The sequence below is a fragment of the Eschrichtius robustus genome, chromosome 16 (genome assembly GCF_028021215.1).
Source record: "Eschrichtius robustus isolate mEscRob2 chromosome 16, mEscRob2.pri, whole genome shotgun sequence".
Taxonomy (NCBI): domain Eukaryota; kingdom Metazoa; phylum Chordata; class Mammalia; order Artiodactyla; family Eschrichtiidae; genus Eschrichtius; species Eschrichtius robustus.
The window spans coordinates 89349505-89374317 of record NC_090839.1 but is presented as its reverse complement, the minus strand read 5'-3'; the positions used below and the strand labels follow the sequence as shown (position 1 = coordinate 89374317).

At 56.4% G+C, this 24813-nt stretch overlaps 1 protein-coding gene across 6 annotated transcripts in view; it reads right to left on the bottom strand.

Annotated features, from left to right (window-relative positions):
• The window catches only part of TNRC18 (trinucleotide repeat containing 18), an 89744-nt gene that overhangs the window by 47429 nt on the left and 17502 nt on the right, over window positions 1-24813 (bottom strand). For 5 of the 6 annotated variants that reach the window (XM_068524628.1, XM_068524632.1, XM_068524631.1 and 2 more), the window contains 7 exons: window positions 19813-19968; window positions 12134-12259; window positions 9961-11685; window positions 2721-2823; window positions 2240-2445; window positions 1383-1529; window positions 706-896 (listed from right to left, as the gene is read on the bottom strand). In XM_068524628.1, the coding sequence (XP_068380729.1) occupies window positions 706-896; window positions 1383-1529; window positions 2240-2445; window positions 2721-2823; window positions 9961-11685; window positions 12134-12259; window positions 19813-19968 (2654 nt within the window). Of the gene's footprint in view, window positions 1-705; window positions 897-1382; window positions 1530-2239; window positions 2446-2720; window positions 2824-9960; window positions 11686-12133; window positions 12260-19812; window positions 19969-21442; window positions 21573-24813 lie in introns of those variants that run through there. The other variant, XM_068524633.1, reaches the window with a different exon arrangement.

The window sequence follows — 24813 nt, the reverse complement described above, 5'->3', positions numbered from 1 at the left end:
ATTCACTTGCCGGAGGGCACACAGCCAGGCGTGGCAGAACTAAGGTTCAAACCCAGGGCCCCATTTGCTGCCTGTGTCACCTCGGTTGACTCCTCCAGAGCAGCTGCTGCACAAGAAAGGAGGGGCAAGGCCAAGCAGAGGACAAACGTCCAGGAACACCTTCAAGGAGGCAGGAAGGTTGCGGGCTTTAGGGAGTCCACCCACACGGTGGGGACACCAAGTGTCGCCCATGTTATGGGATCAGGCAACGTGGGTGGAGGCCAGTCCCGGCCCTAGAGGGGAGCCCAGGGCCATCAGGCGCCCAGCCGGGCCAGGCAGGGCTCAGGAAACAGCGGGAGCCCACAGGGATCCCTTCAATTCCCATGCAAACATCTCCAGCCCACAGGGCCACCTCTCCCGCCTTGGTTTCCCCATTGCTACCTGCACCCGCCCCCTGCCAGGCTCTGTCCACCTCTCAGCCTTGCTCACACCATGCCCTCTGCCCAGAGGGCTCCTCCACAACTAACTTCTTCAGGTCTCTGGGCAGACGCCACCTCCTCCAGGAGGCCCCCCGTGACCACCAGCCTCTCTCATTTTTTCTGACTCACAGTCCAGAACTGGACTTTCTGCTGGTTGACCCCTCTGCTTCGCCAACAACAGAGGAGCTCCGGCAAGGGTCTCCACTGTCCCCACGGCCTTCCTGTGACCACGCCCACCCCAACTCACCACCAGCTGGGCGCTCCTCTGCAGTTCCAGGGCCTGGGCCGCCTGCTGCTGCAGGTACAGGAATTCCTGCTGCCGCAGGAAGTGCTGCTGGGAGAAGAGCTGCAGCTGCTGGGCGTGGTGCAGGGAGCTGCGGCCTGGTGGGTACAGGGCCGGCCAAAGGGGTGGCACCGCGGCCCGCTCCATCAGCTCCGCTGGGGGCAAGAAGACAGTGAGGCTGCACCTACCGCCTGGTGCCCATCACCCCATTTTACAGATGGGGAAGCTGAGGCAGAGCTGGGCTCAGCTGGGCCTCCAGTTGCTTCCTGGGGACGGAGAAGCCTGTCCTCCTCCCTTTGCCATGGGCAGCCACATCCCAGGCCCGGGGCCAACGTGGGGACTCCACACCTTCTCCTACTATACCCAGTGGTCTGCAAAGTGGATTCCTGAGGGATGGGGGCACCGAGGCAGAGGGTCCAGGCCTCCCACCAGGGCAGCCCTGCTTTGGTTCTCCACGTGGGCTTTCTGGGTAGGAACTCATCAAAACAAGGACCCCTGTGGCTTTATGACACACCCACCCTATTTTGCTGGGTGGACACCCCCTGCCATAGGAGGACAGTCCTCCTCCCACGGCGTTTGGGACAGTCTCTCTGTGGAAGGCCATCACAGCCCCTGCCCCCAGCCACGGGGCCGCCACTTACCAAAGTGAGGCAAGTGATCACTGGGAATGACCACCAGCTGGCCCGACTGGGGGTCCCTGACGAACTGGTAGGCCGACGGCAGGGAGCCCCCCAGGCCGGGTGGAAAGGCAGGCGCCATGCCCTGGTGCAGAGAAGGGGGGCCCAAGCCTAGGAGAGACCCATGCCCGAGTCAGTGCTGGGGACCCAGGCCCAGCCTACTCCTCCATCCTCTACTTCCTGGGCCTCCAAGCAGGAAGCCGAGAGTAAGAGCTGTGAACACGCGCCCAGCCGCCCGCTCTGGGCACTGTCCACAAACAGGCTTGGCCAAGGGCCCACGATGCTGGTGCCATTAATAATGGCCCAGGGGCTTCCCTGGTGGCGCAGTGGTTAAGAATCCGCCTGCCAAGGCAGGGGACACGGGTTCGAGCCCTGGTCCGGGAAGATCCCACATGCCGCGGAGCAACTAAGCCCGTGCGCCACAACTACTGAGCCTGTGCTCTAGAGCCCGCGAGCCACAACTACTGAGCCCACGTGCTGCAACTACTGAAGCCCGCGCGCCTAGAGCCCATGCTCCGCACCAAGAGAAGCCACCGCAATGAGAAGCCCGCGCACCGCAACGAAGAGTAGCCCCCGCTCGCCGCAACTAGAGAAAGCCCGCATGCAGCAACAAAGACCCGACACAGACTAAAATAAATAGATAAAATAAATAAATTTATAAAAGAATAATAATAATAACAATGGCCCAGCTTGGGCAGTGAGGGAGCTGAACTACGGGGAAGAGAGGAGGGGTGCTGTCCCTGCACCAGCCACCGGCGCTGTGCTCCAGAAGCAACACGTCAGGCCTCCCCACCCCGGCCCACCGCCGCCCTCCCGCTCACCGTAGGGGTGTCCAGCGAGCCACATGGACGTGCTGCCCGAGCGGGGCAGCCAGGGGTGCGTGGCCAGGTGGGCCGCAGGGTCAGCGGACCAGCGACCGGAACCTGCCAGCGCCGGGCCCCCGGTCACCATGAGGTTGGGGTTCAGGCCGTTAGCAGCACAGCTGGTGGGGTGCAGGCGGGCCAGGTCAGCCAGCTCCTTACTTTCTCTGGAAGCAAACAGGGGCATCAGGGACAGGCCGGACGGCCCCAGGGACGGGTGGGAGAGAAGGGGTGTCGCCCCAAGTCACCGGGGGACACCAGGCTGCTGCTGGGCCAACTCTGCACCCGGTGGACAGAAGAGCCAGCGGGGGCTCGGCAAAGGGCCCCCGGGGCCCTCCTCGGGAGGGTGTCCCACACTCTAAGGACCACCCCGCAGCCACGTAGGGCCATCCACCCTTGCCCTGGGGCTCCCAGGCCCTCCCGGGCTGCCCCAGGCCCTCACCTGAGCAGCTTCTCCTGGTCCCGGTCCAGCCGTGCCCCAAGCAGCCGCTCCTCCCGGTGCCTGGCCCGTTCATCCCCACAGTCCTCATCGGCTCGGCTGTGCCCTGGGTCGGGGAGACAGGCAGGAAGTGAGGCCCACTCAGGGCCCCAACAAGCCCTCAGCATCTGAGCGGTTCCCTCACCCAGGCCGGACGCCCTCCGTGCCCAGAAACGTCCCTCCATCGCCCCTCAAAGAGCCTACCTGGAACTCGCACAGGTAACCGGGATATTGCAGTAAAACATCGTTAACACGGATCGCGTAACAACACGGTATAAACCGAGTGGCATTCGCTGACACGGTTTCACTACTTTAACGCCGGAAAGGCAGGTTCTGGGGGTGGGTCAGGATGGAGGGGAAACCACAACCCAAAAAAGAGGTCGCTATTCAGAAGCACAGCGAGGCCTGGGTCACGGGAAATCAGCCTCCCCCCCGAGGCCCCGTCATGGTTCTGTCTGCTGCAGACCTGTGGCTGATCTTTTCAAAATCAAGACGGAAAAGTGAAACCAGAGAACGCTATGTGTGTGTGGGCGAGTGGAGGATATGGGGGCTGCCATCCGGCTCACCCATCCTTGCCCTGGTGCCCAGGGGACGTCCCCCGACCCGTGGCTGGTCCAGCTGCACCTTCCATGAGCTCCCCGCCTTCCCCAGAGCAGAGAAGGCAGGTCCTCAAGTCCCGGCCAGCTCTGCAAGGGCAGGAGCTCGTGGAGGGCACCCAGCGTCCAGCCCTCCTCGCCCCACCTGCCCCAGACACTCTTCCTGGACGTTTTCTACACCACACGACAGAAGTCAGTGCGCGTGTGGCCGCCCCGGGCCGGCTAGGGCCCAGGAGGCGGGCGCTATCACCAGCAGCAGAAGCCACTCAGCTGGCAGCTGAGACTTTTCTCGAAAGAGAAACCCCCGAGGCTGGACTAACTCCTTCTCTAGGGTCAGTCATGCTGGACTGGTGTCCTCCCACCCAGGTCTCGGGAGGTACACCCAGGGAGGAAGCCACCCCCAGGGCCCCGGACCTTATCGGTTATTACTCTGCTGGAGACAAGTGTCCGGGGCCACCTCGCCGGGGCCCCCCAGCACTCCCCACACTCATGGTCCTCGTGGGCGGGGACCCAACTTGGAATGCGGCCGTCGGGCATCTCCCCATCATTTCTCCCCTCCTGCACCCCCAACACCAGGAGCTCCCGAAGAACAGAGCCCCCGGGAGAGGCTCAGGGATGCAGGGGCTTCTCCTTCCCCTTCAGGAAGGTGGAAACCCACCACCCTGGAACAAAGAAGAGGAGCCCACGGGGAGGGGCAGTCACACAAGCTCACGTGCCCGATGGACCACACACACGGGGTGGGGGGCAGGCAGCCTAGAATCAGGGAGGGGCCGCATCCCGAGAGGCAGCTGGAGATGGGCCAGGGGCCACCGGAGGCGGGTCTGCAAGTTCCAGAAGCCACTGGAGCAACAAGGAAGCAGCGTGTGAAGTTAAGCAGAGAAAAGCCAGCGAGTTGGGGCACCGGCAGGGCAGGGGTGAGGGTGGGAGAAGGAGTCTTCTGACCGACCTGGCCCCCATGGGTCACACAGGTGCGTCCCAGGCCACCCGCTAAGTCACCCCATGCAGGCCCTGAGCTGACTCTTCTTGTGCCAATGCGGGGTCCCCACGACTGTTCCCAGCGCATGGCAGGAGGTGCAGGAAGCAGAGGGGAAAGGCGGGCAGTGGGAGAACAAGCCCGCGCCAACTCGGGGTGAGACCCAGTGAGGGTGTCCCGGCCTCCAGTGTCAACATGGTTCCCAAATCCAAGGGGACCCTGAGCCCGCCCGCCCCCTTCATGAAGGACTGGAAGGGGCCCTGCTTGTGGGCCCCACTCCCACCCCGCGCTTTCAGGCAGGGCCATCCAGAGTCCTTCAGCTGGACTGGGAAACCAGAGCATGTATCTGGGCTTCCTTCTCCCGCGGGGATGGCCTCCCAGGCCCACAGAAACCCCAAAGACCCTCCCGCCCACTGGCCACGCTGGGGTGGCGGACAGGCTTTGGCACAGAGCTCCTGGTGTCCCCAGAAGGGACAGGCGCCTGCAGTGTGGCTTGCCCCCAAGACCTCTGTCCTCAGGCCTGATGCCTCTCCACTGCCCTGGCTGTCACCACACAGGCCCTCAAGGGCTTCCCACCCTAAGTGCCACCTGCACCAGAAACCTGTATGCAGGCCTGCCCACCTGGGAGCACCCACCACCCCCAGGGTCACTCAGGCCAGAGCCCCAGACCGCTCCCTCCAAATTCAGTTGATCTGACTGAAATGTGACATGCCCTCCACCGCCTCGCCCCGGGGCACCACCCTCGTCCTCCTGTGCCAACCTGCTCCCTCTAATTCCTGCTCATACCTGTCCCTCCTACGGAGGGCCAGCCCCATGGAACCAAGCCCCTGGGCCTGACTCATGCTGCCCAGCTGTCCCCTCCAGTGTACCCCCAGCCTCTCTGCCCTCCAGTCACAGTCAGGGCCACACACGCTGTTCCCTCCACCCAGAGTACCCTTCCCTCTGTACTACTCAGCCTCCCCAGTAAGAGCTCAGCTCATAAGCCACCTCCTCCAGGAAGCCCTCCCAGACCACCTCTCCTCTATCATGCTCCCTTATTTGTCTCCCTCACAGCACTGAGCACAACACACAGACGTTTTGCTTGTTGGTTGTTCACCGTCTGTCTCCTCCTCAGACTGTGCATTGCTCTGGTTTGAGCAGTCACACTCCTGGCTGTCTACCTCTCTCCTGCACAATGCCTGACAGAGGAAGCTGCTCAGCAAATACGTGGGAAGTGAATGAATGAATTCATGAGGATAGCTAGAGAAACAGTGAGCTATGCAGAGAGAACGGCAGGTGCCAAGGCCCTGAGGCAGGAGCGTGCCAAAGAACATCAAGGGGGCCACAGTGGCTGAAGAGAGTAATAATAAGGAAGAGAGGGTGCAGGTGAAGAGTCGGGTACAGGCCATGGAAGGGAATGTGGTTGAGATTCTGTTCAAGGTAAAAGAAGAAACCAGAGGAAGTTCTGAGCAGGGATGAGACATGATCTGACTAAGGCTTTGAAAACCAACCTCCCTCCAGCCACCTGTGGACAAGCGAACCAGAGGGCCCATCGCCTCTCTGTGCTGAGCTCCAGGATGGCAAGGGACCAGCTCCTCTAGCACGGAGGTGTGTGGGGCAGAGGGTCAGCTGCTCCGAGGTCCCACACACCCAGGACCCCTTCACCCCAGCCCTCGAGGCATGAGCTCTGGAGACGTCCAACATTTCAAAGCCGCCTCTGTGCCCAGCAGGGCCCTGGGCCCTCTCCATGCACACACTCATTCAGTGGTCATCAACCCAGGAGGTGGGTTCCAGCCCTCATCCCATCCCAGATAAGGAAACTGAGGCACAGGAAGGTAACCTACCCAGGTCACACCACTGATGACAAGGAGGCGTCAGCCTAGCATCGCGGTCTGACCGGGTCTTCCTGACCACCAGGGTGCACACCCCTCCACACACAGAGCCCGCACAGGGTGGGCACTGGTGAAACAGCAGCACTACTGCCATCACCTATCTGCAGCCCTGCCCCAGGGCCCACGTCCCCAGCACTGACAGCCCCTCCGTGGGTCACATGCTCTAATCCGGCCATAACGGCAGAGGCTCAGGCTAAGGCCCAGTTCCCATGGCAACTCCCTCCCGGACTCCATCTGAGCATTTCTGCAGATATGGCGACCACCAACTCCGGCCAATTCTGTGCTTTCCAGAATCTGAGGTCAATACCACCGCTTACACCCGATGCAACCCCAGCTCTGCCCGGTGTGATGGGCAGCAGGGCGGGGTGGGGGCACCATCACAGCCCCCCAGATTTGGTCCCCAATTCGACTCCACCATAGAGGTGATAACGGGCAAGACAGAGAGATGGGAGGCACAGGTCTGGGCTTAAGGGTTCAAGTTCAGCCCGCCTCTTCTAGCCGGGTGACCCAGAGCGAGTCACCTCACCACCACAGGCCCTGCTCTCCCATCTGTGAAGCTGGGATAACAACAGATCCACCAGGAGGAGCTGGTGGCCGGGGCTACGTGGGGCTGCCTGCACACGGCCCCCTGCTAAACGGCAGGGAAGGTGCTGGTCTGCGGGCCTCTCGGGCGTGGGCCCTGCTGTCTGGGGCTCACAGATGTACATGACGCCCGTCCTTCATCCATCTCAGGGTGCAAGACCCCTGTAGCCAGACCAGACCCTGGGTGAGCCCTCGGGGCATTTCCCATAAAGGATCTCAGGCTCTCGGCAGAAGCTCTGAGCCCTTAAGGCACCGAACGTGAACAGAAAAAAGGCAGGCCTGTTTATGAAGCACCTACTACGAGCGCCTCAGCCCACCTGGCATCAGGGAACGAGGAGGCCCTCCCTAGCGCCACGTAGTAAACGGGGACACCAGGGCCCGGACTTAGGCCTCAGGTTCAAGGTCACGCAGCTGCAAAAGGCAGAGCCTGGATGTGAACTCACTGACAGGCAGAGGACTCACTCCACAAAGTAGGAGCCGGGAGGTGGGGAAGACCCAGGAGCCCCGGGCTGACAACCACCATTCAGCTGGGGTAACGCCAACTCCTCCCCTCCCCCAAGGTCGTCCAGATTGGGGAAAAATCACCACTTCTTACAGGCATTTTTTTTTAAGGAGAGTAAGACTCCATTCACTTTCCAGTGGTCACCAGCAAACAGAAAGACAGTCTCAGCCCAATAATCCCTGAAGGTCTCATCCCAAGCTATCTCATCCTCTCTCTCTCTCCCCTCCCGCCCCCGACACTTGCACACACATACACGCTCACACACACACACACATTCTCACCTGCACTCTCTCACACACACTCCCTCATACACATCCTCCCACACACACTCACAACCCCATGGACACAGGTCCCTTGGGCACGGCCAGGTACTCTGGGCACCAGGATGAGTTCTGGGGACCGTGAGTCTTAACTGGGGCGCCATATCATGTCACATGAGCATTCTTCTAAAAAAAGGACCCCAAAAGATCTTTTGCCCACCTAGTGAGCGGGCTTCTCCACCACCCAGCCGGCCACCTCCAAGCCAAGGGCCAATGCCCAGACTTTGAATCCCAGACTAAGGCAGGGCCTCACGTGAGCCCCTGGGGTCAGAGGACGGGCCTCCCTGGCTCCAGGGGGGCTCCACACAGAACGATGGGCTCAGTTCAACAAACATTCCCTAATACATCACTTGCTCTGAGCCTTCTGGCTGGATAAAGACCCTCTGCAGCTGTGGTACATTCAGATGGGCAGCGACCGGGCGAGACCCAAGGCAGCCTTGAGCCTTACCAGGCTCCTCTGGGAGAGCAGGGCTGGGGCTACGGGTCTAGGAAGCAGCTGTGACAGGACACAGCACTGGCCGCTCACTGTGGACAGAGGCTGAAGCCCAGGCAGGAGTCAGTGTGGGCGGGCACAGGAGGGCCAGGCTCAGGGAGGGACGGGGACACAGGGGACGTGCACCCAAGATGCCTGTGTATCTTGGAAAATCTAGGAGGCGCAGGGAAGCGGGTCGCGCAGGGGCCGCGACGTGAGCCAAGCCTGAGCTTGCAGCTGGCGAGTCTGGGAGCGAACTGGGGGCTGGGACAGAGACTCAGCGAGGAAACCCAGGCCGACCGTTAAAAAGTCACATGAGCTAGGGGCAGCGGGACACAGCCTTCCTTCCGGGGCCCTTACCCCAGCCTGCCAACACCCCACACCTCAACACACTGACCACGGCCTGGAGCAGCGGGGCAGCCTCAGTGCCTGACCCACAGGTGGGGCCCTTGGCTCAATACTGGGCTCTCTCTGGGCGGCCCAAGTCCAGAGTTCCAACCAAAATGCCGCAAATAGCAACTCTCCAAAATCCCAGGAAGGAGTCCACTGGCAAAATATGCAAGGGACAAACGGAAATGTAACCAATCAACCGAGTTCTGGAAAGATATTCAACTTTACTGATAGTTAAAAGAAATGCACCATTCCTCCCTACTGAACTTAACAACGATTGTTTGGGGGGGTTTTTAGTTAACACTAAAACACGATTCTGAGGAGTCTAAAACAAAACAGACTGCAAACAAGCATATAAACTCTCTAACTACCTAAGAAGTCACAAAGGCATTCAATGTCGAGACCACAGGAATGCCGGGGCCCTACTTTCCATCTGTCACACTCAGTCACTCATTCACTCACTTATCAAACACCTACTATGCGCCAGACCCAACGCTAGGTATTGGGAACACTGAACTAGGTTAAGTAAGGCACGGTTACCTCCCTCAAGGACTTGGAATTGAAAGCTTAAAGCTAATTTATTCGTAGGAATCTATTCTTAGAAAATGACTCAAAGTTATCAGTGAGGCGCAATGCACAAAAATATTCGAAGTAACTTCCTAAACACAAAAACATCAGAGAAGGGAAAACTAAAATGCCACAAGGGAACGGCTAACTGAGCTAGGGTGCGTGCTCTGGACAGAACACTAAAGACCATTAAAAATGATACTTTAAAAAAAAAAAAAATGATACTTACAAAATGTGTTGGCGGGGCTTCCCTGGTGGCGCAGTGGTTGAGAATCTGCCTGCCAGTGCAGGAGACACGGGTTCGAGCCCTGATCTGGGAAGATCCCACATGCCGCGGAGCGACTAGGCCCATGAGCCACAACTACTGAGCCTGCGCGTCTGGAGCCTGTGCTCCGCAACAAGAGAGGCCCGCGCACCGCGATGAAGAGTGGCCCCCACTTGCCGCAACTAGAGAAAGCCCTTGCACAGAAACGAAGACCCAACACAGCCATAAATAAATTAATTTAAAAAAAAAAAAAAAATGAGTTGGCAAAAGCAAGAGCCCACCCACAAGGGAAAAACACAAGGCCCAAGATCATAGTGCACTGGAGGCTCTGCAGATCAAACGGGAAAATGAACCTGGGGAAAGAGCTCAAAGTGTTCAGGGTGGTGGAAAAAATCTAATGGTCCCTTTTCTTCTTTCTCCTCTCCTGCATTTTACACATTTTTCTATGTGTGTAACAGAAAAAGCAATAAACTTTAAATAGCAGCCACAGCCCACAAGTGGGATAAAGGACAAACAGTGCCAGGAAGGTGGGAGAGAGGGGTGCACAAGAAAAGGAGGCAGGTAGAAGCAGAGACCAAAGGTGGGGAGGTGAAGAGGGAAGAAAAGATGACAGGTAGGGGTGGGGCTGGGGGTGGGGGTGGGACCCGGGTGGGACCCGGGACCCACCTTTGACGTTGCTCAGAGACAGGGAACGCTCCTGGTCCGCCAGCCCAGGCACCAGCCGGCCACTGCCACTGTCCTTCTGCCGGGCCACGGCCACCGCAATGCCCACGGGTGGGTGTCGCACCTCCGCCTCACCCTGGGCACCGGAGCCCTCGCGTCCGAAGGCCTTGGCGCTCTCGGGCCTCTCCGGGTCCCGCTTCAGCTGCCGGCCCCCAGCCGCTGCAGGGCCCGCGGGGTGCGGGAGGCGGGCCTGGGCGCGCGGGGCAGCCGTGGGAGCGGGCTCGGGCTTCATGGTGCCCAGGCCTCCGAAGGGGCTCTTCTTCCCGCAGCCGCCGGGGCGCACGGCCACAGCCTCGCGGGCGAAGCTGCCGCTGTATTTGATGAGGCTCTGCATGGCCGAGGCCTCTCCCGGCCCGTGGGCCGCGGCGTGCAGGTCGGCGCCCGGCCTGGCGCAGGTGGCCCCGGCGCGGGGCAACGCACCCCCGGGGTCCAGGTAGGCCTTCTTGGAGGCGGCGGCAGCGGCGGCCTCCTCCTCGGCACGGCTGGCGTGGTGGTGCTGCGCGGCCAGCACGGCCATCTGCGTCGTGGCGAAGTTGCCCAGCTCAAAGGGTTTCCATTTGTGCTCAGGGCCGGCGGGCGGGGGCGGCCGCCCTGGCTCCAGGCCGAAAAGCTTGGCGGCCTGCTGGGAGGCGGAGGCGACGACGGGGCCGCGCGGGGCGCGCTCGCACGGCCGGGGCTCGGCCTCGGGCTTGAGCAGCTCCTTGGCGGGGAGGTAGGCCCGGGGGTCCGGGGAGGAGCGCGCGGCCCGCGCCGGTGGGGCCTCGGTGGGCGGCGGCCGCTTGAGAGAGCGGATCACGGAGCTCTTCTCGCGGAGGCTCTCGGGTCGGTCCGGGGGCGGGCGCGGAGACCCGGGCGGGGCCTGCAGGACGCCGGGCCTGCCCGCCTCGCGCTCCCGGGTCCGGGCGTCACGCGCCTGCGACGCGATCTGGATGGGCCCCGGGCGCTCGTCAAAGGCCTCCACGGAAGGCACGAAGGTGGGCGCCACCACACGGTGCTCGCGGCCCGCCTCGCGCGCGGCTGCCACTGGGAAGATGGTGTAGACGCCGGCGGGGGCGGGCTGCGGCGCGGCGAAGGCCCCGGAAGCGGCGGGGGGCGCAGGCGGGCCCTTGCTCGCGGGCGGTGGCGGGAGCGGCGAGGGGCAGGGGCAAGGCCCCGGCAGCAGGGCCTCTGCGCGCCTCAGCCGTGCGCTCTCGTCCTGCCGCGCAGTCTCCTTGGAGCCGCGGGCCGCCTCGGCCACCAGTGCGGGGAGCCCCGCGTCCCCCGCGCCATTGCAGAGGCTCAGCGCCGGTGGTGGCAGCGGCGGCGGGTTCTTGCTCTTGGACTCGGTGGCAGCCGTGCCCGATGCCCGCGGGGGCCCGGGCTCGGCCAGGAAGGGCGACAGGCGCTCCGGGAGGCGCGGGGGCCCGCGGTCCTGGCGGCCCTCCGCCCGCGCCTCTTGGGTCAGGTCCACCACGCCGCGGGGCCCGGCTGCCTCTTCTCGGGCCCGCGGGTCCTTCTTGCCGAACAGTGGGGGCGGCTCCCCGCCGCGGCCCATCCGGTCCTTGGCTGGACCTTCCCGAGAAGAGCCTTTGGTCGAGGCGCCCGACGAGTGGCCGCCTGGCGTCCTGGAGGAGGGAGCATGAGAGTGCAGGGCGCCCGGAGCTCCAGGGGCGGGCAGGTAGAAGCCGTCTGCAGGGAAGAAAGAGCGCAGCCGTGAGCGAGTGCCCCCTCTGCCGGGGGGAGAGGGAAGGGAGGCCCCAAAGGGTGCCCTAGACCCCAGGGCAAGGAGGAGGGCCATGCACAGCGCAGCCCGGGAGAGGGCAGGCTCTGGAAATGGATAAAACCAAGCTGAAACCCCGCCTTGGCCACCTACTAACCTTTCTGAGCCTCAGTTTTCTCATCTGTGAAAGGGGGAGAGGCCAGAATTAAGAGCTGCCCAGAGGGCCCAACAGGATTAGATGAGGGCAGGACAACTAGAAGGCTCCAGAAGGCTATGGGTGGGCCCAGAAAGCCTGTGGGGGCCCTTGGGGGCTGGGGTCTTGGGAAACAGCTGGGATGCTGCCTGGAGTACTGGGTAGTGGTCCCTCCCAACCTCATTCCGCAGCTCCCCCCAGTCTCCCCACTCCTGCCCTCTGACCTTTCTGGGTATCGAAAATGCTGGGCTGGCCCAGCTGGCTGAGGAGGGGGCTCCCGCTGCTGGGGGGCTCCAGGTGGTTCAGGTGGAGGTAGGATGGGTACAGCCCGCTGGGCAGGTGGGAGAAGCCTGCAAGAGAGAAAAGAAGCCAGCTGGGACACCTCATGCCTCCCACCGGGCGCTTCCTTCCACCCTCTCTGCTTCTTGGAAATAACGTGTCTTGGCTGTCAGCCCCCTGGTGCTGGGAGCCCTGAGGTTTACCACCAGCTCCCACAGCAAGGATTGCCCCCTCCCAATCCTGGCACTCCAGTCCCAGGCAGCCCCCAGGGGCTAGGGCTCTCAAATTCCCCAGGAAGAGAATCAAATTGGACCCAGTGCAGGGCAATGAGGATGATGAAGATAGATGGCAGTTCTAATCACAGACCAAACCCTTTCAACTGCTTTGCCTTTGTTATTCTCATTTAAATTTCAAAGGAAAAAAACCTGTGAGGCAAATACTCTTAATATCCCCATTTTACAGATGAGAAAACTGAGGCTCAGAGAGGCCCACTTGCCCGAGGTCCCCCAGCAGAGGAGCCTAGCTTTGAACTGAGGTCACCAGAACTCTTAACCTCAGCCCAACATGGACCCAGTTGAGTGGTTTACTGGCTTAACTTCTCTGCTGTGTGACGCCAAGCAGGTCGCTTGCCTTCTCTGAACTTCAGCCTACCCAGCATCTCCAGCTGCTGGGTCTCCCAGGCAGGTGCTGCTAGGAAAGAATTCCTCCTGCCAGGGGTCCTCCTAACCTCCCACAACCCCCTCCACCCCACCAGTGATGCCCCAGAACCAGGGCCTTACAGGGTGCAGAAGACAGGAAACGAAGGCCACGGAGAAAGAAACAAGAGGCCTAAAAGAGTACACAAGGAATAGAGGCCCAAGAGCCATTCAGCAGGGCCCAGAAGGCCAGACAGGTGAGCAGGTGCTGGGGCAATGGAGGCGGATCCTGCCTCTCCGCCTGGGCGGTGGGTCCTAAAGGACCTCAGACCCACTGGTGATCCCTGAGGGACCTGGGTCCCCCATGCCCCCCAGTCACTCCCTCTGAGGCCAGAGATGCAGGACCCGTCCCTGGCCATACTGGGCGCACATCTTCACCCACAGCCCCACCTGACAATGACATTAACAACAATCACAAAACGATAAGGAACACCTGATACACGTTATCTCACTTCATCACTGAAACAACACTCCTAGCTAGGCACTGGTTCCCGCTGCTTTCTCATCTGTAAAATGGGCATAATAGTCCCTCCTCACGGCTTGTTCTGAGGATAAAGTGAGTTCAAGTATGCAGTTCTTTGTGCATAGGAAGAACACCGCATTGTTTGCTATCATTACTATTATTACCGGTATTTGCTGGCAAAGGAGAAAAGGGAGTCAGGCTGATGGCACACAGGCACCAGAGGCAGCCTCTGCCCTTCAGGCCCCTCGAGCACCCCCTCTCTGGGCTGGTGGAAATGGGAGGCTCAGATGGGACCCCAGCCCGGAAGGACTGCCCACCATCCCAGTCCTAGAGGCAGGATCGCCCCCTCCGTGCGGGGCACACACAAGTCAGGACAAGGACGGAAGCACTTGGTGACAAGTGGCACAGAGAAGGAAGTGGGGAGACAGTGGGCGGCGAAAGGCCCAGGAAAGCCTGAACCTGCAACAGGCGCCCGACCCGGGAGCACCCCAGGACACCCAGGAGGCAGCAGGAGCGAGCTAGCATCCAGCATCTAAAATCCACCGGAGACCAGAGCCTCCCATCAAGCCTCTTAGATAGCCTCAACCACCAGAGGGCAGACAACAGAAGCAAGAAAAACTACAATCCTGCAGCCTGTGGACCAAAAACCACAGTTACAGAAAGATAGAGAAGATGAAAAGGCAGAGGGCTATGTACCAGATGAAGGAACAAGAAAAAACCCCAGAAAAACAACTAAATGAAGTGGAGATAGGCAACCTTCCAGAAAAAGAATTCAGAATAATGATAGTGAAGATGATCCAGGACCTCGGAATAAGAATGGAGGCAAAGATCGAGAAGACGCAAGAAATGATTAACAAAGATCTAGAAGAATTAAAGAACAAACAAACAGAGATGACCAATACAATAACTGAAATGAAAACTACACTAGAAGGAATCAATAGCAGAATAACTGAGGCAGAAGAACGGATAAGTGACCTGGAAGACAGAATGGTGGAATTCACTGCTGCAGAACAGAATAAAGAAAAAAGAATGAAAAGAAATGAAGACAGCCTAAGAGACCTCTGGGACAACATTAAACGCAACAACATTCGCATTATAGGGGTCCCAGAAGGAGAAGAGAGAGAGAAAGGATCCAAGAAAATATTTGAAGAGATTATACTCGAAAACTTCCCTAACATGGGAAAGGAAATAGCCACCCAAGTCCAGGAAGCGCAGAGAGTCCCATACAGAATAAACCCAAGGAGAAACACGCCGAGACACATAGTAATCAAAGTGGCAAAAATTAAAGACAAAGAAAAATTATTGAAAGCAGCAAGGGAAAAACGACAAATAACATACAAGGGAACTCCCATAAGGTTAACAGCTGATTTCTCAGCAGAAACTCTGCAAGCCAGAAGGGAGTGGCATGATATACTTAAAGTGATGAAAGGGAAGAACCTACAACCAAGATTACTCTACCCGGCAAGGATCTCATTTAGATTTGATGGAGAAATCAAAAGCTTTACAGACAAGCAAAAGCTAACAGAATTCAGCACCACCAAACCAGCTCTACAACAAATGCTAAAGGAACTTCTCTAAGTGGGAAACACAAGAGAAGAAAAGGACCTACAAAAACAAACCCAAAACAATTAAGAAAATGGTCATAGGAACATACATATCGATAATTACCTTAAACGTGAATGGATTAAATGCCCCAACCAAAAGACATAGACTGGCTGAATGGATACAAAAACAAGACCCATATATATGCTGTCTACAAGAGACCCACTTTAGCCCTAGGGACACATACAGACTGAAAGTGAGGGGATGGAAAAAGATATTCCATGCAAATGGAAATCAAAAGAAAGCTGGAGTAGCTATACTCATATCAGATAAAATAGACTTTAAAATAAAGAATGTTACAAGAGACAAGGAAGGACACTACCTAATGATCAAGGGATCAATCCAAGAAGAAGATATAACAATTACAAATATATACGCACCCAACATAGGAGCACCTCAATACATAAGGCAACTGCTAACAGCTATAAAAGAGGAAATCGACAGTAACACAATAATAGTGGGGGACTTTAACACTTCACTTACACCAATGGACAGATCATCCAAAATGAAAATAAATAAGGAAACAGAAGCTTTAAATGACACAATAGGCCAGATAGATTTAATTGATATATATAGGACATTCCATCCAAAAACAGCAGATTACACGTTCTTCTCAAGTGCACACGGAACATTCTCCAGGATAGATCACATCTTGGGTCACAAATCAAGCCTCAGTAAATTTAAGAAAATTGAAATCATATCAAGCATCTTTTCTGACCACAACGCGATGAGATTAGAAATGAATTACAGGGAAAAAAACGTAAAAAAGACAAACACATGGAGACTAAACAATACGTTACTAAATAACCAAGAGATCACTGAAGAAATCAAAGAGGAAATAAAAAAATACCTAGAGACAAATGACAATGAAAACACGACGACCCAAAACCTATGGGATGCAGCAAAAGCGGTTCTAAGAGGGAAGTTTATAGCTATACAAGCCTACCTAAAGAAACAAGAAAAATCTCAAGTAAACAATCTAACCTTACACCTAAAGAAACTAGAGAAAGAAGAACAAACAAAACCCAAAGTTAGCAGAAGGAAAGAAATCATAAAGATCAGAGCAGAAATAAATGAAATAGAAACAAAGAAAACAATAGCAAAGATCAATAAAACTAAAAGTTGGTTCTTTGAGAAGATAAACAAAATTGATAAGCCATTAGCCAGACTCATCAAGAAAAAGAGGGAGAGGACTCAAATCAATAAAATCAGAAATGAAAAAGGAGAAGTTACAACAGACACCGCAGAAATACAAAGCATCCTAAGAGACTACTACAAGCAACTTTATGCCAATAAAATGGACAACCTGGAAGAAATGGACAAATTCTTAGAAAGGTATAACCTTCCAAGACTGAATCAGGAAGAAACAGAAAATATGAACAGACCAATCACAAGTAATGAAATTGAAACTGTGATTAAAAATCTTCCAACAAACAAAAGTCCAGGACCAGATGGCTTCACAGGTGAATTCTATCAAACATTTAGAGAAGAGCTAACACCCATCCTTCTCAAACTCTTCCAAAAAATTGCAGAGGAAGGAACACTCCCAAGCTCATTCTATGAGGCCACCATCACCCTGATACCAAAACCAGACAAAGACACTCCAAAAAAAGAAAATTACAGACCAATATCACTGATGAATATAGATGCAAAAATCCTCAACAAAATACTAGCAAACAGAATCCAACAACACATTAAAAGGATCATACACCACGATCAAGTGGGGTTTACCCCAGGGAGGCAAGGATTCTTCAATATACGCAAATCAATCAATGTGATACACCACATTAACAAATTGAAGAATAAAAACCACATGATCATCTCAATACATGCAGAAAAAAGTTTTTGACAGAATTCAACACCCATTTCTGATAAAAACTCTCCAGAAAGTGGGCATAGAGGGAACCTACCTCAACATAATAAAGGCCATATGTGACAAACCCACAGCAAACATCATTCTCAATGGTGAAAAACTGAAAGCATTTCCTCTAAGATCAGGAACGAGACAAGGATGTCCACTCTCACCACTATTATTCAACATAGTTCTGGAAGTCCTAGCCACGGCAATCAGAGAAGAAAAAGAAATAAAAGGAATACAAATTGGAAAAGAAGAAGTAAAACTGTCACTGTTTGCGGATGACATGATACTATACATAGAGAATCCTAAAACTGCCACCAGAAAACTGCTAGAGCTAATTAATGAATATGGTAAAGTTGCAGGATACAAAATTAATGCACAGAAATCTCTTGCATTCCTATACACTAATGATGAAAAATCTGAAAGAGAAATTATGGAAACACTCCCATTTACCATTGCAACAAAAAGAATAAAATACCTAGGAATAAACCTACCTAGGGAGACAAAAGACCTGTATGCAGAAAACTATAAGACACTGATGAAAGAAATTAAAGATGATACCAACAGATGGAGAGATATACCATGTTCTTGGATTGGAAGAATCAACATTGTGAAAATGAGTATACTACCCAAAGCAATCTACAGATTCAATGCAATCCCTATCAAATTACCAATGGCATTTTTTACGGAGCTAGAACAAATCATCTTAAAATTTGTATGGAGACACAAAAGACCCCGAATAGCCAAAGCAGTCTTGAGGCAAAAAAATGGAGCTGGAGGAATCAGACTCCCTGACTTCAGACTATACTACAAAGCTACAGTAATCAAGACAATATGGTACTGGCACAAAAACAGAAACATAGATCAATGGAACAAGATAGAAAGCCCAGAGATTAACCCACGCACCTATGGTCAACTAATCTATGACAAAGGAGGCAAAGATATACAATGGAGAAAAGACAGTCTCTTCAATAAGTGGTGCTGGGAAAACTGGACAGCTACATGTAAAAGAATGAAATTAGAATACTCCCTAACACCATACACAAAAATAAACTCAAAATGGATTAGAGACCTAAATATAAGACTGAACACTATAAAACTCTTAGAGGAAAACATAGGAAGAACACTCTTTGACATAAATCACAGCAAGATCTTTTTTGATCCACCTCCTAGAGTAATGGAAATAAAAACAAAAATAAACAAGTGGGACCTAATGAAACTTCAAAGCTTTTGCACAGCAAATGAAACCATAAACAAGACGAAAAGACAACCCTCAGAATGGGAGAAAATATTTGCAAATGAATCAACGGACAAAGGATTAATCTCCAAAATATATAAACAGCTCATTCAGCTCAATATCAAAGAAACAAACACCCCAATCCAAAAATGGGCAGAAGACCTAAATAGACATTTCTCCAAAGAAGACATACAGACGGCCACGAAGCACATGAAAAGATGCTCAACATCACTAATTATTAGAGAAATGCAAATCAAAACTACAATGAGGTATCACCTCACTCCTGTTAGAATGGGCATCATCAGAAAATCTACAAACAACAAATGCTGGAGAGGGTGTGGAGAAAAGGGAACCCTCTTGCACTGTTGGTGGGAATGTAAATTGATACAGCCACTATGGAGAACAATATGGAGGTTCCTTAAAAAACTAAACATAGAATTACCATATGACCCAGCAATCCCACTACTGGGCATATACCCAGAGAAAACCGTAATTCAAAAAGACACATGCACCCGAATGTTCATTGCAGCACTATTTACAATAGGCAGGTCATGGAAGCAACCTAAATGCCCATCAGCAGACGAATGGATAAAGAAGATGTGGTACATATATACAATGGAATATTACTCAGCCATAAAAAGGAACGAAATTGAGTCATTTGTTGAGACGTGGATGGATCTAGAGACTGTCATACAGAGTGAAGTAAGTCAGAAAGAGAAAAACAAATATCGTATATTAATGCATGTATGTGGAACCTAGAAAAATGGTACAGATGAGCCAGTTTGCAGGGCAGAAGTTGAGACACAGATGTAGAGAATGGACATATGGACACCAAGGGGGGAAAACTGCGGTGAGGTGGGGATGGTGGTGTGCTGAATTGGGCGATTGAGATTGACATGTATACACTGATGTGTATAAAATTGATGCCTAATAAGAACCTGCAGTATCAAAAAACAAACAGAACAACTAATACTAAACTTTCATTGGGTTATTTGTATGGAAATATGTTAATATAAATGTTTCAGACATTACATGAAATTTCTAAAAATCTTATATTTGTATTTGTATGGAAATATGTTAATAAAAAAAACAATAATAAAATAAAATAAAATAAAATAAAATAAAATAAAATCCACCGGAGCCCGAGGTGGAGGATGCACTCAGAGCCCCCCAGGCCCATTCCTTCACTGACAGAGGGGAAACTGAGGCTCCACGGAGGCCCAGGATTTGCTCTGGGCCGGCAGACCTCCCCACGTTTAGGGGCGTCACCGCAGAACAGCAACAAGAGAGCCCAGTGGCACCTGGTCCCACTGCCCTCACAATGACAATGACTGACGAGCTGACCGTATGCTGGGGAGAGAGCGGGCAGCAGCAAACTAGGCCCTGCCCTCAGAGCTCACTCTGGTGGGGAAACAGGCATCTCACGAAAAAACACACAGATGAATGTTTCATCACAAGTGGGAGGTGGAACCGGGGTGGGGTGGGGGGTGTGTTTGAGCCAAGCCCTGGAGGAGGAACAGGAGATAGCCAGTGAGCTGGGGTGCGGGGCTGCAAGCGGAGGGAACGGCACGTGTAAAGGCCCTGGGACAGCGCCACGAGGGAGCGCTGAGCATCTGAAGAACAGCAAGGAGGCTGGATGGCCAGGGCTGGGCCCCACGGGCCACAGCGTGGAGGAGTGACCGTGGAGACAGAGGGGAGGGGGCAGACTTGAGAAGTGCCGGGGACAGCGGCCCAGCGCCCTCGGCCCGCCCGCCTGGCTCGCTCCTTACCTTCGTGGGCATGGGCGGCCCACAGCTGCACCATGGGCAGGTTGCTGGGGGTGGGGGAGCGGAAGGAGAGGTCAGAGGGCAGGGGCACCGGGCTCCCATGGGATGAGGCCGAGGGCCCCATCCCGCTGGCCACAAAGCTGCCCAAGAAGGCCTCGCCTGCAGAAAGAAGGGGGGCTGTCAGGCAAACACCAGGCCACCGCCGCCCAGCCCACCGCCCCGACATCCCCGCCTCTCCCGCCCTGCCCCACCGCAGCCCCTTGGACTCAGGACCACCCTGGCTCAACTCGGCCAGACTCAGGGCTTGAGAAAACTGCCCAATGAGACCCCAGGTGCCTCCAGGGCACCCGACACTCTTGGCAGAAGGGCGTTACCATCCCCAGGCCAGAGGGGGTATGGTTCTCCCCATCTGCACCCGGAAGCTGAGGCTCAGTGCAGGGCAGGGACCTCCGGAGGCCATAGAGTGACGAGGTGGAAGGGGGCTCAGGTTCTGAGCTTCTGGACCACGGAGGACACCAGAGAGCTGGAGAATGGCCTCCAAGGACCCCAAGGCATCCCTGGACAGGCCCGGACCAACCCCTCAGCCAACCCTGTGCGGGAGGAACCGTGTGCCCATTTAACAGATGAGGAAGCTGAGGCTCAGAGATCGGCAGTGCCTGATCCCACAGCCTGTGACCAGGGGCTCTGAATGCAGCCCAGCAGCCTGTCCCAGAACTACAGGGAATTAGCAAGTGAATCAGGGAATGAATGAGAGCAGTGGACAAGGGAGGCCTGTCCCTTCAGAGAGCAGAGCTCCTCCTTCTGGGGGTCCCTCAAATGGGGGCATGGGGGCCGACTGATACCAGGAAGGACAACCGGCTGGGGCCTGGGTGGAAGCCGCACCCACCCCTGCCACGCCCCACTTGGCCAGGCCCCCACCCTCAGGGGTGCGTCCTCCCTCCTGCCATCCAGGGGTGCTGCCCCTAAGCTCCACGTGCCCGTCCTTCAGGGCAAGACGCTGGCAGGCCCCCAGCTCACAGGCCGGGGGAGGCCTATGAGACCTGGGCAGGGGGCTTCCCTTCCCTGGCCTCTGTTTGCTCGTCCGCAAAATGGGGATAAGGACGCCTCCCTTGAGAATTGTAGTGAAGAAAGAAGCACGCATTTAACAATAATAATAATAATAAACAGCAGCAGCGCCCGTTCACTGAAAGGTACCAAGCACCAGCTCTGCCCACCGAGGTAAGAGCTCCCCGAGTACCCCTCAGGGAACCTCTCCAAGCCCCCGCAATGCGGGCACTGTTTGCAGCGGCCCAGAGTGAAGTGGCTGCAGGGGGTCACAGACAATGTGTGACTCGGGTGCCCAGGGGGCCCCAGCCCGGCCCTCAGGGGGCTCGCAGATGCCCACCCACACCCTCTGAGTCCACACAGGCCTCCACGCAGGGCCTACAGACCCGCCCTCACCACCTCCCCGCGGGCACAGGAGGCCCAAACGTCCCCCCAGGCCCTTCAGGGCGCACACAAGGGGCAGGGCCTCCTCCCTGTCGCCCAGAGCGGGCCGGCGTCAGGCGGAGCGATGGGAGCACACCTGGCACCACATGGCATCACCACCACCCCACGTCCGGGCCCCCCATCCCATCCCCACCAGCCCCCTCACCGGACTCCAGCGCCAAGCCCTCGGGACCCAGGGCCATGGTGGCCGGTCAGTCCGCCCATGCAGCCCCAGCCCGGGCAGCGGGGCCTCCGGGCCGCCAGGCCCCAGGCTTCCTCCTCTGCGGGCGGGCGGGTGGCCGGCTCCGGAAGCTGGCAGCCAGGGGTTTGCGCAAGGGCTTACATCAGCCGCCGGCTCTTCCTGCCCTGGGCCTGCCCCTGCCCGGGCTTGTGAAACCCGCCCAGCGGCACCCCAGGCCCGGATGCCACCAACAGCTCCCGCCTGCCACGGGGCTCAACGGTGCCCGAACTCCCTCCCCCGGGCCCGGCGGGCAGGCCTGGGCACTCTGAGAGCAGCGGCGTGCAGCTCCGTTAAATGGGCACGCCAGCGCCCCTCACCGCCAGGCCTAGGACAGTGGCGTTTATTTGCACAACTTCACTGTCCCCACCTCCTCCCCTGATGATGTTCCTGAAGCAGCGGAGGGGCAGGGCTCAGATACATGAGATAAACCCCCGGTTGCTGGGACTCCCTTCCACCTGGCCCCTCCGCTCATTCCCACCTCGGGGCCTTCCCTGGGCCTCAGAGAAGCCCCCGCCCAGGACGACGTGGAAATGTAGACCTGTGTCCCCCAGGAGTGGAGTCGGCCTCCCCCGAGGTGCCCAGGACCTGGCACACAGCAGGCATCAACTCTTGGCCTAAGTGACTGCACTGTGTCTGATCCTCTCAGGGCAAAAGCAGGTGGACACATGTTAGGATTAGGAGAGAAGGCAAACACGGCTCCTGACACCTGAGGACGCATGTGCCACTCCGGCTGTCCTGCCTGGCCCCCCTAGGGTGGAGGAGAAGCAGCTGACCCCCCAAGCCCGGCCCAGCGGCATCTCCGGACTGCCTTCTGAGCTCCACGCCCCCGCATCCCTCCCCCCGGAGTACCTGGAGCTCTCCTCAGAGTCTAGGTACACATCCTCCGCTCCGCACACCCACCCCTGGGGACACGGCGGTGGCCTCCTGGGTTCACAGAGAAGGGTGGAGGCCTCCGGGCTCGGGGCGGGGGGGTGGGGGGCAGTGACAGTCAAGCCAGAGCTCACCGCCTTTCCCTAGACTTGGCTGGAAATCCTCCAGCACAGCCTGGGGTGGGAGGGGTCTCCATCCCTCTCATCACAGACTGAGGTCAAGGGCTGGCCCCCCTTCCCTGGTCCCAAGCCGCCCCCTGGTGACCAGAGGCCTCCGTGCCACCTGCCCACCCACGCGAGTATCTCACTCCACGACTGTCCAAGCCTAGAACACACAGTGAACCCGTAATAAAGTACCATTACTCATAATTAGAAAGGGGGACCTAACCCAACTTCAACAGACACCGGGCTTCACATGGAGACGCTCATGGAATCTTCCCACAGGCCTTTCATGGGGCACAGAGGACAATCCCAAAGCCACACAGCCCTGGACCAGGGGCAGAGCCAGGGCTGACCCGGAGCCCAGCCGTGCAGCCCACACCCCTCCTACAGGGTAGCCACTCGAGGGCCACCAGGATCCCCCGTGGGAGAACGTTCCCACTGGCCTGCCCGCCATCCTGGACAGACCAAAACCTGGTGAATCAATGACACCTGTTCTAGATATTCGCTGGACACTCCAGGAGCCACTGGCCACGTGTGGCTACTGAGCACTTGAAACACGTGGCTGGTGAGACTGAGGAACCGCATCTTCAATTTTATTAAATTTTAATTAATTTAGACTTAATTTAGCCACAGTCTGGATGGAAGGCTCCTCCCTGCTGGAAACCGGAGCAGAGCAGGGACGGGACCTCTGACAGGCCAGGCCCACATCATGGACAGAGGCGCAACAGAGGGGGGGGGCCCCCAGGGGACAGTGGAAAACAAACCCTGGCCCCAACGCCCACGGCTCTGTGACTCTGAGTGAGTTACTTCACTTCCCCAGGCTGAGGAGCCGGATAACAGGAATCTCTCCCCTCCACGTGGACGCACAGATTCAATGAACTCACGTTTGTAAAATGCTTTCGTGAAGTGCCTCGTTATTTATTAGCTACACAACCTGGGGTTTGAAGAAGCCCAGCAACTGCTCCAGGTCAGGGTCCAAGTGGGACTATCACCTCTACCCAAATTCCATCTGTCCTTCCTTAAAATAAAACTTTAATTCTGAAACTAGAGAGAGCCGGTGGTTGCCCATGATGAATGCACTACCTATCATGGAAAGGCATGCTTTCAAATAATTCATTGCGCATTATGTGAATTTCACCTCGATTTAAAAAAAAAAAAACCACGTAAGCTCCTCTCTCTGCCTCTGAATCCAACACTGCATCTCCCTGACCTCGCTGCCCAGGGCGCCCCAGGGCCCAGAGGTTTCCGGGCTGTCACGTTCCCATCCTGGCTCACCCTCCCACAGCCCTGGGAGTGAAGGAATCTTGTTACCCCCCCATTTTACAGACTAAGAAACTGAGGCTTAGAGAGACTGTCTGGTATCACCGGGCCGGGGCAACCGAGTCGCTCAGCTGGTGCTAAAAGCACACTGCACACCAAGGCCTCAGCTCAGGAATCCCACCGCGCCAGGCCCTTGGCTCCAGACCGGCCACTGTCCCTCGGACCCTGAGTGAGGGAACCCCCTCACACAGGGCCTGGCCCTCGGAGGTGCTTGGAAAATGGTTTTCCCCTTCTCCGGTCCCAGTGAGAGAGGAAGGATGCCCCCGGGGCAAGAAAGGAGGTCCCGAGGCCTGGCTATGGGGCAACGTGCCCGTGCCCCTGCCCGGGGGAGAGGTCCAGGTCCCTCTGGGAATATAAGCAGCAGGGAGCTGGGCATGGGCCCCCCACTCCACCCAGCCTTGGCACCCCCCCACCCCGCCTGTGCCCCCTCCAGGACTGAGCTAACAGGCCCTCCCGAGGTGGGACCCGCCAACCTCCCAGCCCCTCCCACCCCACGCACTGCATCTCGGGAACACAGCAGAGAGCCATGAGTTTGGGGGTGCAGGCCAGCCTGTTCTCAGCCATCGCCACCTCCTTCATCCACACTGAGAACACAGGAAGGGCTTCAGGGCTTTGCCGACTCCAAGGCTGGCCAAGGTCACCAGGAGGCAGAACTCGAATCCTGAAAAGGTGTTTGCTTCCTTCCTTCCTCCCCTCACTGCTCAGGCAGGGCTCCCAGGTGCTGGGGGCTTGGGAATGAGGCCCGTCCGGATGAACCCCACAGGGGGCTGCACTACGCTCAGCTGCCGGTCCCCAGAGAGGGCAACGGTGAGGCCACCTTAGCCGGTCAGTGGAACCTTGCCTCTGTAACGGATGGAGTCCCTGGGCTCCTTCTAGAAACTGACTATATAATAGGTACCTGAAGTCCTCGCTGGTGGGAGCGGGGTGGGGGACTTGGATGAGATC